General features: G+C 46.8%; 1 protein-coding gene across 12 annotated transcripts in view; it reads right to left on the reverse strand.

Moving 5' to 3' along the window:
- Nucleotides 1–15,654, reverse strand: part of SRCIN1 (SRC kinase signaling inhibitor 1) — a 262,355-nt gene that overhangs the window by 143,578 nt on the left and 103,123 nt on the right. For all 12 annotated transcript variants that reach the window (XM_053362016.1, XM_053362015.1, XM_053362007.1 and 9 more), the window contains one exon: nucleotides 9,323–9,606. In XM_053362016.1, coding sequence (XP_053217991.1) covers nucleotides 9,323–9,606 — 284 coding nt within the window. The remainder of the gene's footprint in view (nucleotides 1–9,322; nucleotides 9,607–15,654) is intronic.

Here is a 15,654-nt window from a genome sequence, read left to right on the forward strand (position 1 = left end):
AGGACTGGCATGCAGAAACAGAGCGGCAGAAGCTTTTCATGGCATGGAGATTAAAGGCACTGCCAGACAATCGTTTTCGGGTGCAATTCAATCACACACCGGCAAATCCAGGTTGCACAATTACATTTGAGTGGGAGGTCTTGCACAACAAACTTGCTTTCCTAAAAGACCAGACTTTTTGCAGGAAGGAAAGTGATGGGGAAATGCACCTTAAAATGCAAGGCAACACTTGCTTTGATGCAACATTGTCTAACCCCCCTGAAAACAAACCACAATGAAGCCAGCGTCATCTAAAGACCCTCCAAACAAATCAGGAGGAATGATCAATAAAATGACTGGTAAATTTTCAATCAGCTAATGAATTTCTGCATCTCCTGTAAGATAGCTGACAACCCTCTGAGATCCACAAATTCAGGCAGCATCATATTTACATGTGTGGCCTAACCTATCCCAAGGGCTCAAGTCAGAGCAGGAAACAAAGCAGCAAGGCAAAGCAAACAAACTGAAAAGCAACTCTCTCCACCACCCAGCACCCCAAAAAAAGAACTGCAAGCACAATAAAACTAGGAGCAGCCACACTGGTGAAACAACTGTGTTACTGCAGCATTTAGGGCTTTACAAGTTATAACCACCAGCTTGATTTTTGCCTGGCATAATATGCATCTCATACATACTGTTGACATGTTTGCAAATGGGATGTGCTAAATTGGGATCATTCATTTGCATTAATTCAGACAGGTGTGTTCCCCCCACTCTCCCCCCTCCCTTCAACAGGAAATGCAAGTACAATAAGGCAAGGACAGGTTTTCCACTGTCTCTATTTCTCCCTCTCACACCCCACCTCAGGCTGTATCCAACTAAGTTATACTCAGAGTAGACCCATTAAAATTAATGGATCATGTCCATTAATTTCAATGGGTCTACTATGATGAGGACCAACGTTGGGCAAGAGGACTCTCATATTCCTACTTGACTTGTTGACAATGCATGTGCACAGACACACACACACACACACCCCTTTCTGCAATAAGGAAAGAATAGCAAGATGCACTGGGAAGTGTCGGGTAACAACTGCTTGACATGGTGCCATCTGACATGGTGTCATCTAACTTCTGCACAAACAAACCAGGAAGGATGGGCAATAAACAGGTCATTTGGAAGGGCCTTTGCTTAGAAGTGATAGGTGCACATGCAGCAAGGATGGTAATAATAATAATAATAATAATAATAATAATAATAATAATAATAATAATTTATTTATACCCCATCTGGGGTGCCTTCCAACAAAAGCCACTCTGGGCGCCTTCCAACAAAAGATTAAAAATACATTAAAACATCAGTCATTAAAACCTTCCCTAAACAGGGCTGCCTTCAGATATCTTCTAAACTTCATGGCGGGCGCCACTTCTGACAAGGCCCTCTGCCTGGTTCCCTGTAACTTCGCTTCTCACAGGGAGGGAACTGCCAGAAGGCCCTCGGGGATGGACCTTAGTGTCTGGATTGAATGATGGGGGTGGAGACACTCCTTCAGGAGGAGGAGGAGAAGACCAGTGGATTCCAGGGTTCTTAGCAGGCTGCCCATTCTGGGTGTGGGACTTGACAGGTACCCAACAACCGTGAGCCATGCTACTAGCCCTGGCAATGAATTCTGGCAATAGGTCTATCTCCCGTAAGAACATAAGAGCCCTGCTGGATCAGGCCACATGCCCATCTAGTCCAGAACTGTGTTCTCATAGTGGCCAACCAGATGCCCATGGGAAGCCCACAAGCAGGACATGAGCGCAACAAGCTCTTTCCCCACTAGTTTTCCCCAACCAAAAAAGCCATCGTATCTAGCAGTCATTCATAGCCTGGTCCCCCACGAATGTAAAAGCATTCAAATTGCTGGCCACTATCACACCTTGTGGGACGCGGGTGGCGCTGTGGGTTAAATCACAGAGCCTAGGACTTGCTGATCAGAAGGTCGGCAGTTCAAAGCCCCGCGCCGGGGTGAGCTCCCATTGCTCGGTCCCTGCTCCTGCCAACCTAGCAGTTCAAAAGCATGTCAAAGTGCAAGTAGATAAATAGGTACCGCTCCGGCAGGAAGGTAAACGGCGTTTCCATGCGCTGCTCTGGTTCACCAGAAGTGGCTTAGTCATGCTGGCCACATGACCCGGAAGCTGTATGCCGGCTCCCTCGGCCAATAAAGCGAGATGAGTGCCGCAACCCCAGAGTCAGCCACGACTGGACCTAATGGTCAGGGGTCCCTTTACCTTTACCTTTATCACACCTTGTACTAGCAAGTTTTGTAGTTTATCTCTTTGCTGCGTGAAGATGTACTTCTTGACTCTTCCAACAATCAGCTTCATTGGATTTCCATTAGTTCTAGGGTTATGGGGAAAAAGCACACACCCCAATGCCACTATTATTCAAGGCTGCTGGTCCTAGCCCCCACCTTGAGATATGTGGGTGGGGAGCCTCAAGCCACAGGTTCAAATGCGGCCCTCTGAGCCTTTATACCTGGCCCTTAGGAACCTCCCAGGCCTTGCCCCCTCCTAAGCAGCCGCATTCCTCATCAGCCCTACTCTGTGGCCTGCCTAACACTTTAGTCTGGATGGAATGTGTCCTTGAATGGTGTCCTTGAACTTGCTTGCCAGAATGCAGAGGCAAATGTGGGTGAAAGAACCTCTGCTACGATATAGGTAAGGGTCACACCCATTGCTCCAATCACTTTTGCCCCTTGCCCACAGAACTGAAGAAAGTCCCCCATTCCTAATGTAGGAAGAAAAGTAACATGGGATACAAAGATCCCTGATCTAGAGAGTGTTGCGCATATGGCTTTGCCACCTATAAGTGCCTGTAAACACACAATGGTGCAAATGGGGGACCCCAAGCAATTGCAAGTGCACTAAGAGGTTTCCGGACATTTCTCCTTTGCAGGTGGCTTTTGCATAACCCAGCTGAGTGCACTGAAGCAGGATTGCTTTGAATGGTGCAGAAAAGCAAAGGCTTGTGTTAAGGCCACCCTAGGCCAAGTCCATAGGCGGCTGAGCTTGAATGCAAGCTGAGAGGATACGTTCTCCTGTTATATCGGAAAAGGGGCACTGCTACACTCCAGCCCAGACTAGTGCTGAGAAAAGGAGGCGCCTGAAGCAGAGATACTGCTCTAGTGCCCAAGGAAAAGCTAACAGCCAGGACTCAAAGTAGAGTGCCGATTACGCAGGCTGGTGTTGCACACTTGTATTCTCTTGTGTGCACAAAGAAGGCTCTGAGGTTTGAACAAACACAATTCCAAGAAACTTGTGTCACTAGGCCACGCCAATCCTAGTAAAAGGCCCGAAGCAGGAATTGGCAGATGTGTGAATTTTGGTTTCTCTTTGTTCCTTGTTTTTCTAGTTTCAAGTTCAGTTCTACTCATTTCCACATCAGTTTGTGTGTCTTTAAAATAAAATAAAATAAAATAAAACCCTCATGAAGATTTAGTATCATATGCATTCCCCAAAGTACAGATTTTTGCAAAGCCATTTCCCCATTTTTGTATGCTACTTTCACCAGCACATACATTTTAATGCATGGTTTATGCTAGCAAATGCACTTCAGCCACGTGATGCATACAGAAGAGCTGCATTGCAAGATTTGGAGAAATTGTGCCTCAGTTTGTATGTTGTTTCAAAATGTGTAAATTAGGAAGGGTTGCCTTTAAACGTGGAATGAAACAGATTTCTCTCCTCAACCCCCCAACTCCCAGCCCTAATCCCTAGCCCAGAATACCTTGCTCACAAGGGCACAAAAGGGCAATAAGAACCGGGAGGCGGAAACCCCTTTCCGGCATAGCACACACTCAAGGGCACTCTCATCTTTGATACTGCTTCACCTTTTCCAGCACGGCTGAACTCTGGAGTCAAGAGCAAGTTCTTCTGCAAGTTCTTATGACCTTTCGCTGAAAATAAACTCAGAGCCTTGCTTTCCTCTGTCCAGTTAAGCACATATCCTGTCACACTGGGGGATAATGTAGCACATACTGTCAGCCTTCAATGCAAAACTGGGGCAGAGGGGGAGCTTGAAAGGCATTTCACCCCCTTGCCAGAACGATTACGTTCCCCATGCATTTGAGAGGAAGCAAATTGCTTCTGTCTGCTAGCAGCATGGATTCGGCCAACCTATCTTTTAATTTAGATACAAGTTTCTAACCTCCAAGGCATGAGGAGAAAAAACTTAGGCAGATCTCTGATTCTAAGAGAAGGTTTGCACAGGTCAGAAAATAAAACGGGCTGCTTTTAAGAGCAGACCGCAGATCTGGAACCTTGTTAGCCTGACACATACATGGCACAGTTAAGGGTTAACATTCCTAACCTAGTCTGCAACTTTCACTGATCTAGCCATGAGCATCCCCAGGTGCCCTGCCAAAGCCCCATAGGACAGACTAATCTCTGGGCATCAATCCTTGCTTTCCTTCTGGAACCACGGAAGCCGTTCTTCTTGACCTGCAGCTCCATCTGCTGTTTTAACACTGCCTCTTTCGCTGCCACCAATGCTCAGGGAGAGATTGTGTGTGTGTGTCTCTGTCTCTCGCTCCCAGGCACCTGAACCAACTGCTACGATGGAACCAGGCTACCAAAACTAAAACAAGTGAGGGGAGGAAAAGAATCCTTACTATCTAGCAAACCATTTCAAAATAAATAGAGACACTGTTAATTCTATAGCAGCTATAAAGACCCCAGGGGGCAGAAGTGCAACCTAGGTGGTCCTAGGGTTTCATGTACATCCCCTGGCATGATTTTATGGGGAGCCAAAGGGGAAATGGGGGGACAGCAGAAAGAGAGAAAGGGGATGAGGGGGGAAAGGGGTGTGTTGTAAGCTGCCCAGAGTGGGTAGGGTATAAATATTATTATTATTATTATTATTATTATTATTATTATTATTATTATTATCATCATCATCATCATCATCATCATCATCATCACAGGGGTTTCCCTGCCCACATTTGACTCTAGCCCCATTCACTTTTGGCACCAGCCATGCCCACCATCAATATGCGGCCCTTCTCTGCCCCTGCAGAAACACAAAGCTGCCTGAAATAAGCTGAACTGATGTGGTCAATTCATGTTTTCATCATATTGAACTGGGATTCAACCACTTAAGATTTCGAGGTGGGGCTTTCTGGAATTGGGCTCTGGGTTCAAGTGAAATCCTGATGCCGGTTCATTTATTACTTCTCTAACCACAATTCTGCCCGCCCCCAATGCATATAAATGAACCTGGGCTACAAATTGGTCTCATTGACACATCCCTTTAAACATCCCTATGCTTAACTGTGGTTTAAAAGTGGGCTGAAAATCGTGGGCATGTCATGGTCCTTCCACACTCCTGCTGTGCCATGCTGCCAGGAGTGAAGCCACCGTTTGTGACTGTAGTTTCTTTCAATGTGGCAAACTCTGTCAGCTGAAATCCTCTGTTCTACTGGACTATTAAAGGTGCAGGAGTCCCCTTTCCCTTTTTTACCGGGTCACTCTAATCCCTGCCCACTCACTCCCTTGGGAAATAAATGCTAACCTGACCTTTGAAACTAGTAGCAGCTGAGACATTTGGCCTTAATATATCAGGCAATAAATAGCTGTGCAACTACATTAAGACTTCACTATCCAGGTCATAGGACTGAACCTTAGATCTGAAAAGAGGTTCCTAAGTTGAGCCCCGGATCAAATAAAAGCCCAAATGTGGAAATATCAGTGCTACTGGGGAAAGGAGACAGAAGCCCAGCAGAGCTTGAGAATCTGGCTTTCGGCAAGGCTGCTCTGTGCTGAGTTTCAAGTCATTAGGCAACAGGAGGGAGTCGAAAGTGATCTGCAGGTGATCACAGGCACATTACTCACAGCGCTGAGCCTGCATGCAGAACAGGTGCCTCTAAAGAAGTGCCATTCTCTCGCACACCTGGCACAAAACGAGACGTGTATTTTTCAGCTCTCACACGACTAATTCCTAACAGTTTGTGTTACAAGCACTTAAGCATCTGTTCCAGAAACGGAAGGCACTACAGGACTCGAATCTCTTGTTGCGGGACAAGAATGTGTGAGCTCTGGCCATCACAGGGAAAATGGCTCACAAATTACATGTTTCTAAGCATAAAGAATGCATTTCTAAGGCTGTTTGGCGGGATTTCATTTCTTACACATCAAATTCAGCTATACAAAACTATCTTCCACCCACCAAATCGCAAAATTTGGCTGAACTCCGCAGGTTCTTGCATGATTTCAGCCAATGCTGGTGTGGTTTCTGTGCCTGCCGCGAAGTGTCTACAGGACTACTGCCTTGGGGGCTTCAGTCACCTCAGTCTGCCTGATGGCAGAGCTAGCTCTGTGGCTGGGACTGATGGGACTTGGAGCCCCAACAACATAAGAACAGTAAAGGTAAAGTTACAGAAAGGTAGCCGTGTTGGTCTGCCATAGTCAAAACAAAAAAATTTTTTTTTTCCTTCCAGTAGCACCTTAAAGACCAACTAAGTTAGTTCTTGGTATGAGCTTTCGTGGTATCTGAAGAAGTGTGCATGCACACAAAAGCTCATACCAAGGGTATCTGAAGAAGTGTGCATGCACACGAAAGCTCATACCAAGAACTAACTTAGTTGGTCTTTAAGGTGCTACTGGAAGGAAAAAAATTTTTTGTTTTGAGTAAAGGTAAAGGTAAAGGACCCCTGGATGGTTAAGTCCAGTCAAAGGCGACTATGGGGTTGGGGTGCTCATCTTGCTTTCAGGCCGAGGGAGCCGGCATTTGTCCACAGACAGCTTTCTGGGTCATGTGGCCAGCATGATTAAACCACTTGTGGCGCACTGGGACACCGTGACTGAAAGCAGAGCGCATGGAAACGCTGTTTATCTTCCCATCGCATCAGTACCTATTTATCTACTTGCACTGGCGTGCTTTCAAACTGCTAGGTTGGCAGGAGCTGGAACAGAGAAACGGGAGCTCACCCTGTCGTGGGGATTCAAACTGCTGACCTTCTGATCAGCAAGCCCAAGAGGCTCAGTGGTTTAGACCACAGCGCCACCCGCATCCCATACGAACAGTAGGGGGAGCCCGAGCCAATGACAGGCAGAGTGGCTGGAGACGGCCAGAGTGGCTGGGGCAACCCAGCCAGATGGGCGGGATATAAATAATAAATAAATTAGGATGATGGTGGTCGTGATTATGATGAAAGGCCACAGGTTAGCCTCCCCAGGTTTTGAATATAGGTATACTTTTCAGAGAACTAAATCTGGATGTTTAGTCACTGTACATCTGTTGTTTGATACCATGTACTAAGACAGGGTCATATCTGCAGCTCTTGCTGCAAAGACTGGCACTGCCTGGAACAGTGGTTTTCAACCAGTGTACCGTGGCACCTTGGGGTGCCGTGAGCAACTGGCCTCTGCCCCTCTTTCCTTCCCTCCCTCCTTCTGATGCCGTCTTGAGTCTCTGCCTCCCAAAGGCTTGCACAGCTGTTCGTTGCAGCAGCCCTGGCTATAAGATCCATAGGCGAATGATGCCTCTGGGGATGGACAGGGGGTGCTTCCCAGGCCTCTGTGGGGCAGTGTGAGGAGGCACCTCTCTTTGGGGCAGGGAAGCAGCTCAGAGACCAGGGGTGGCAGCAGTGGCTACTCAGAGGACTCCCAAGGAGAGGGGAGAGGAGGCTGAGGGAACCCTCCACAAGGGAAGGTGTTCAAAAAAGGGTGAGAGGCTGCCAGCTCTGCAGGCAAGGGGTGACATAACTGGGCTCCTGAGCTCCACAGGGGTGCCGCAGAAAGGATGTAGTTGGTCAAGGGAACCGTGGACTCAAAAAGGCTGAATACCTCTGGCCTAGAATGGTATATTTGCAATGTTCACTGACACCTATACATGCTCAGCACCAGAGGGAGTGCCACACTGTTATGCTTGGCACAGCAACACTGTGCAGGCACTGAATGGCCAGCTCCAGAGGTTGGCAAGGTTGGCAAGATGAGGTCAGAGGTTTTCAACCTCTGCACCCTTGGATAATTTAACGATTGGCCAGGGGCGCTGCAGGAGGGCCCTCCCCTCTCTCTCCCTCTTCACGTCAGCCATCCTTCCTTCATATTTGCAAATCTCTCTTGATTTATCTCTCTATCTCTTTCCCCAGCCAGGCCTGAGTCCTGCTGCTCCTCCTGCTTTCTGTCTTCCAATCATATTCCAGATTTGATTCTCTCCCTCCTCCCCCTCCACTCTCAACAGGGCAGGGCAGGTGCGGAACAGGGGAATCCCCACTTACACACTTCCTGTAATGGAACCCCAGTATAAGTGGCTTCCACAGGGGAGCCACAGAAAGAATGTGGTTGGTCAAGGGCACCGTGGACTCAAAAAGATAAGAAAACCTCTGCCTTAGGTTGTCATGAGACTCATTGCAGAGGACTGCAGAAGTTGGATAAAACCAATAAAGGGTCTTTGCTTTCCTTTACCCTTAACTAGCCACCAATTTGCTGGTGGCAATGATCCAAAAATCTGCAACCTAAAGTGGCATTAGCAAATAGGCATGGAGGTTGGGTAGCTAGTATCTACGTAATAATGGCATTGTGTAAGAAAACATACAAATCAGCTTATATCTTGCAAAATAAGAATTACCAAAAATAAAAGGCTGCCTTACAGAAATGAAAGGGTCTTGTGCAGCATCCCAGAACACAAGATCTATATTACCAATTTAAATGTGTTTGAAACCGAACCAGTTTCTACTATGGCTTCCACAAAAGGACCTGGGAAACGGGCGTTTCATGATGATGCTTGACAATTCCTTATCGGGTATCTCCAGTGCCTTTTTGTGATCTGTAATCCCTCAAGACAGCTTAGTATACAATTTTGATCAGACCTGAAATGTGTACTTAAACTTATAATACAGCTAGACATGTCTCCTTGAGAAGCAGGACCAAGGTCTTGGCTACTCCATAAAGATCTCCAAAGTCCCGCTTCACACCACTTGTTGCCAGAACGGTGTCACCTGAATAAGTCCCATGGCTTTAAGGCAAAGACTGGGAAGTTGTGGTCTTCCCAATGTTGCTGGACTACAGTTCCCTTCATCCCTGACCATCAGCCATGCTGGCTGGGGCTGATGGGAGTTGTAATCAAACAACCTCTGGAAGCCCCTAGGTTCCCCATCCCAGATTTAAGGAATCAGGAGGAGAATGCTGCACGTACCAAATTAATTTCCTCGTTTGCTCCTGATCTAAGTGGGTAAGGAGGACTGAAAGAGTCCTAATTGGGAAAGTTGCATCTTGCCTATGTTAAGCCATGAACCCAGAGAAAGAAAACATTGTGAGTGTTGAGAGAGGAACTTGATTGAAGAAAGAAAGGCAGCTCTTACCTGGTCCCGGATCCTCTCCTGCTGTCCTCGGATGGCCAAAGCATGCTGGGGGTATTTGCTCTTCAAGTGGTCCATGAAGGCATCTCGCTTCCGTTCCATCTCAGACTTCTGGAGCCCTGTCAGGGCCTCCAGGCTCTGGGCAGCAATGACCGTGTGCCGGCGCTCCGAGGTGTGCACCAGGCCTACGTTGGAGAATCGGCGTGTGCCATTGCCCAGGGTCCGGTATTCCCGTGGATATTCTGCATCGTCTGCTGAGATCATGTGGGCGCTGGTCCTCTCGGGATCTACACGGATTGGGAGAGAAGGGAAGGAAGAAACAAGAGAGGGAGTCAGGGTACCTTTCTACTTACCTCACAGTGCAGAAAGGGGACCAGGGATGTCGGCTCTATAGGAAGGAGTGGGAGAGCTTTCTCAAAAAGGGGTGGGCAGGGTAGGGAGAAAGAAGGCAGAGGCTATGTTAGAATGAAGAGCTGATCAGTCTTCAGCACTGCATGACCCTCCTTTTGGGATAGGGAAAGAAGAGTCCCATCCAGGCACCGGCAGGATTTTCCCTTTGGCTATGGTGCCCATTGGAACTGGTAGGTTGGAAGCAGGGAGGCCAACAGTAGGGGGAGCTAGAGCCAATGACAGGCGCAGCCAACACATTCTAGCTTTGTGTACATCCTCCATCCTACTGAGTTTTACAAGGGCAATGCGGAGACTAAGGATGCTGACAGCCAGGGCCACTGCACCTGGAATGGATATAATTAGGTAGGCAGGCAAGTAGGGGCAGGCTGAGGGTGGTGGGGAAGTGCCCCATTTGCCCTATGTCAGGCTTCCTCAACCTCAGCCCTCCAGATGCTTTTGGCCTACAACTTCCATGACCCCTAGCTAGCAGGACCAGTGGTCAGGGACGATGGGAATTGTAGTCTCAAAACATCTGGAGGGCCGAGGTTGAGAAAGCCTGCCCTATGTGGACCAGCCTCCATTACTCATTGGTGGCAACTGTCTCCAAGAGAATCAAGACTTTGCTACAGCTTTCTCTTCCCACTGATCAGCCTCAGAACAAGGCCACAAAAATTTTCAGACTCTTGAAGGAAGGGTCAGGTAGATCTCGGTCTTTACAGGGGCATGACAGAGGTAGGTAAGAGATGGGGAGATGGGAGGGAAGTCCATTCCAATCACTTTTTATTCCAAAGTGATTTCAAGGGGGTTTCTCAGTGCAAAGGGGACAAAGGGCGTGCTTGTGGGTAGGGTGGGGTGAGGGGCAGAAAAGAGGCCGTCATCCGGAAGACAGACAAGACATAAACATATCAAGACGACAACTGGGGGCGGGAGGTACCACGAAGACATCAAAACTGCCCCCCCCGGGGGGTGCTAAAATCAAACATAAGACAGTCATGAGACCTCAATGGGGATGACGGCCTAGGTGCCCCTGCTCTCAAGCAGAGGCAGACAGAGGGACAAAGACAGACGAACATTCTGCAACAGTAAATACGGACATAAAGGAACTGAAAGAAAACGGAAATGAGGTGCAGGTTGGTTCATGGGGGAGGAGGGAGGAATTTTTGTGGAACATCGCTCTGAAGCTCAGGAATAGCTAGAACATCTGAAAACTGGAGAAGGGGGCTTCCGCTTCTGACGCTTGCCCCAAGAAAGGAAAGAACAGCAACACAGCCTGGTTCCCAAAAGGTTCGTGTCCCTTCAGACATCTTGATTCATTACCATCAGTAAAATAGGCCAACAATGCTCACATCCAAGGAAGCAAACTCCACCTCCCCACCACACACCAGCTAACTGCACTGTAAACATTCCTAAATAGTCTCATGATGCTGTTTCCATAACCAATCACACTAGCTTAAATGCTCCATATGAAGTATGAGACAGCTATATTCTGCCCCATGTATTTTATGCAGAAAAATAATCTTCCCTTTGTCAACTTCCCCTCCTGAAGCTGTTAAAATATTTATGAATACTCTATGACATCACAGCAACTCAGCCAATGGCTTGGAGGGGATGACCTCAGCTCTGCAAGGAGCCCTCCAGACCAGTGTTTTCTTGTAGGTATATTCAGCAGTATGTTCTTCACACAGTAGCGGTGGACTTGCTCTGCTTTATTAGTTCTTCTGCAACGCATCCCCCAATGCTACCACATTTTTGCTGTCCAGAGGGGCTGTAGCGCAACAGTAAGTGGGACCCCAAAAAACACATTTGCGGTATGAAAAGTTACAGGATTCCAAAAGGAAATTGCAGGATATGCACAGATTGGAAATGAAGTCGTATAACCGACTCAAAACTTTTGTGCAAGCAAATAATATTGAAATCGGGGTCGCATATGGCCTGTCTAATATCATGAGTACATATCATCATGAATGCACAACGAAGAGGACGTCTGGAGAGGCCTTACATCTTTAAGCAGGTTTTAAAAGCACACTAATTTAGGGCTGCTTCTTTCTAATGTAGGTTTCTTATGAGCTTAAGTCAAGAGAGTTGTTTTAGAATGCTTACCTAGCTTATCTACTGTAACTCATGTTGCTGTTTTATTTATTTTAAAGTGGCATATGCTTTTAAAATAGTGTGCTGCTGCCATATAAATTGATTCTTTTGCTTCTGAACTGTATTTTACATGCCTTTAGAAGAGCTATTCAAAAAAAACCCCAGCCTATAAATGAATTTATAAATAAAAGAACTGTGAATCCCTTACTGCTGTAAGACCATGGAGTCTGACCCTTCATGAGAGGATCAGTTTGTATGGCAAAATACATTTCTGGCCCCAAAGATGGTGTCTGGAATAGAGTGGATTCCAATAATGTGGAAGAAGTTAGACATTCCTGATCAACAGTATCCATAAATTAGTGGTCTTCATATAGGATAACACCTGCTTAGCTGAAGATAAGAGGCAAAGACCAACTCCTGAAGTTCCAACACTACATCAGACTTCCCCTCTATAGCCACTGGCATGGAAATTGTGGTTTCTCTAGCAGAGGTAAGCTTTGCTAGGATGAGGGTGACCCATGGAAAACAAGCTTGCAGCACTGGCAAATGTCTGGATAGTGTTCTATAGACATGGTTGTATCTGGGTAGAATCAGGACTTCCTAGTAGCTGTTCTGTTCTGATTTAAAAGAAACAATTAACAGTATTGTCTAGCTTTCTGACTGTGGCATCTTCTAAATTCATGTTCTTCCACCATGGGTCCCCAGATGTTGCTTGTTTACAGCTCCCATGAGTTGTAGTCTCACAACATCTGGGGACCACCAACAGGAAGAACATTGCTCTGAGCCTCCCATGACAAAGAAGGATAGTAGTTGTATCATTAGCCACATACTTCCTTTGAAACCCCTCCAAAAATCAGAATGCCAATTTTTATTGGCGCTCTTCTTGGGGGTGGGGGTGAGGGAAGAGTTGTTTTCTCTCTGTTTTTTGTACTGATCAATTCAGTTCTCCTCCTTATTTTCTACTTCCTTTGGTAACCAGAAGTAAAACTTCTGTGTGCAGCATCAGTAGCTTTCTACCCACCACCAAGTGATAAGAGTCTAAGCTGTGTGTAACTTAAAACAGGCTGACCAGCGTAAATCAACAGAATACTGAGCAGCTAATGCAGTATTTCTGTGAGCCAGCAGAAGCAACCCTTATGTTCTTAAATCTATCAGACACGTTGATTTCCCTGATAACTCCACATTCTTTGCAAATGCTCAATAATCACAGAACCCACAAGGTCCTGCTCTTGAGGTTGCTGACTCTGCCTTCTGAAAATGGCACAGTCCCAGTTATGGGCTGAGCCACGTCAAGATGGCCATTTTGCAATAATATACGGCTTCAGTTAGAGCTGTAATAAGCAGTGGAGTGTACGGATGGCTCTAGAGATTGGCAAAGGAAAGACAAGCTTTCTCCTCCATAAAAATACTTTATGGGTTCTTGTTATCTGGAAAGAATGGGTGGGGTGGTGGAAGAAAACTAGTGTTGAAAAAAATTAAAAAGAGATTTAACAAGGCAGTAAAAATGAAGATCAGCTCAGCCGAGCTCTCAGCTGCAGATTTTATTTCATTTTATTGCCATTTTAGGGAAAGCATCTTCTTACCACCTTTGAAGTGCTACTCTGAGGAAGATCAAGGGAGAAAGGAAATGGCTATGGATGCGGCTTGGCATCACACTTTGTGCCCCCTGCCCACCAGCAAAGTTAAACATGTCCAAACTGGGTCCAATATTCTAAATCTACCTGAAGGACAGGTTGTGGTCTGGCAGGTTGTGTTTGCTGATGGGATGTGCTGGCAATCTTGACTCCTGAAAAGTTCCTCTCCTGAAGGCCCACATCTTCAACACGGCTGTCCTCAAACCACCTCTCCAAGCTCTACCTTTCTGGCTCCCTGGCTGTCACTCTCCTAGTCCCAGTACACATGTTGGACCTCTAGTCCACAGCTGAATATGGCCCTCCAAGGCTTTCAGTCTGGCCCTTGGGGCTCTCTCCAGGCTGCACCCCTCAGTTGCTCTGCTCTGGTCCTTTCTCAAGAGCTTTTTTCATGATGGAATGTGTCCTTGGACCCTGAAAATGCCCCTTGCTTGCCTAGAAGAAGAGGTGTGTGGGCATATAAATGCCTGGCTTTTACACATTCTATGCAGCACCCTATTACCTAAACTTCCTGTATAGAAAGAGAGGCCACAATTTGAAGCCCTTCACTGATGCAAGATACAGCTCCAAGCCATCATCATTCCTGCTTGTCACAATTTGTCACTCTGCTGCAAACTCCCACTCCAAAGTATGTCACATCTGACACCCCCAGCACACATTTTTAATGCCTACACAGTAAACAATCCCATTTATTCCTTGGAAGGAGTGTCTTTTTATTGGCAAATACAAACACCTCATGGAAAGCAGGCACGAAGAACATCATTTCACACGATTCAAATTAATCCTTCAGGAGCAATGACGGCTGGTGTCCATTGGGAACAGCGGTAGGGAAGCAAAAAGAGAACCCAACATTAGATGGAACCAGATCCAATGACAGGCATAGTCAATGACAGGTGGAGCCAACTCAGTCTAGGAGAAGATGGAGAGGTGGTATGATAGCCATTTTCAAGTATCTGAAGGGCTGCCACATGGAAGACGGAGCAAGCATGTTTTCTATTCCAGAGGGTGGGACCCAAACCAATGGAGGCAAGTTACAAGAAATGAGATTCTGACTAAAAGTCAGGCAGAACTTTCTGGCAGCAAAATCTGGACTCTTCTTCACTGAAGGCTTTGAGCAGGATTGGATGGATGACCACCTGTCAGGGATTCTTTGCACTGCAAGGGATTGGATAAGATGACCCTCGGGGTCCCTTCCCACTCTACATTCCTATGATTCCAGATTAGTCCCCATCTTCTCCTTGCTGAGTTGTACAAGCGCAACACTGATGCTAAGGAGGAGGAGGAAGCTGACAGCCAGGGCCAATTCATGGACTGGTTGCAAGAAGGCAGGCAGGTGGGGCTGGCTGAGGGCAGTACTGAGGTTGGTGGGGCAGTACCCTATTTGCCCTAAAGAAGAGTTTTTCAACCTTTTTGAGTCCATAGCTACATTAACCAACTACATTTTTCTGCAGCTCCCCTATGGGGCTCAGGAGCCCAATTATGTCACCCCTTGCCTACAGAGCTGCCAGTCTCCTGCCTTCATACAGAGTCAGGTCATGGGTCCACCAGTCATTGCCATGGGTCAGGCTAGTATTGCCTACACAGACTGGCAGAGGCTCTCTGGGGTTTCAGGCAGGGGTCTCTCCACCCAGCCCTACCTGGAGATGCCAGGGAATTGAACCCGGACCTTCTGCATGCAAGACAGATGCTCTTTCACTGAGCTACAGACTTTTCTCAAAGTGAGAAGGAACTACTAAGTCGTTGTTACTACTTTCCCTCTTGATGCATGCCTTGCTTTTATGAATGGCTCTAAATCCCTGCCACTTTTATCACCCTACTCCCATGTCTCTGTTACACCCTGGGAGAGGAGTGCCTTAGAAACTAAATCACTGGCACTCTATGAAATGGCCCTCATCAATTAACACAGGAGACAGATGATAGCTCTTTAAGAGAGTTGAAAATAGGGTTGCCACCTTTTAACCTGACAAATTATGGACAGTCCAGCTATTTACCACATCAGTGGGGCAAAACAAATCGGACATCAAAAGGGTTTATTGAGATCACAGTGATCCTTGTATCTTGTCCCCTTGCAGTAATTGTTCAACAGGTCACTAAGGTAAGAAGGGAGATTGTTATTAGCTTTCAGAATGATTTCAGTCTCCCAAAAACTATTTTTGAAACATACTTACTGGGGTTCTCTTAGGGACAAACTAGATTAGATGACAGCAGACGCAATGCAAACCTTTA

The sequence above is a fragment of the Podarcis raffonei genome, chromosome 13 (genome assembly GCF_027172205.1).
Source record: "Podarcis raffonei isolate rPodRaf1 chromosome 13, rPodRaf1.pri, whole genome shotgun sequence".
Lineage (NCBI taxonomy): Eukaryota > Metazoa > Chordata > Lepidosauria > Squamata > Lacertidae > Podarcis > Podarcis raffonei.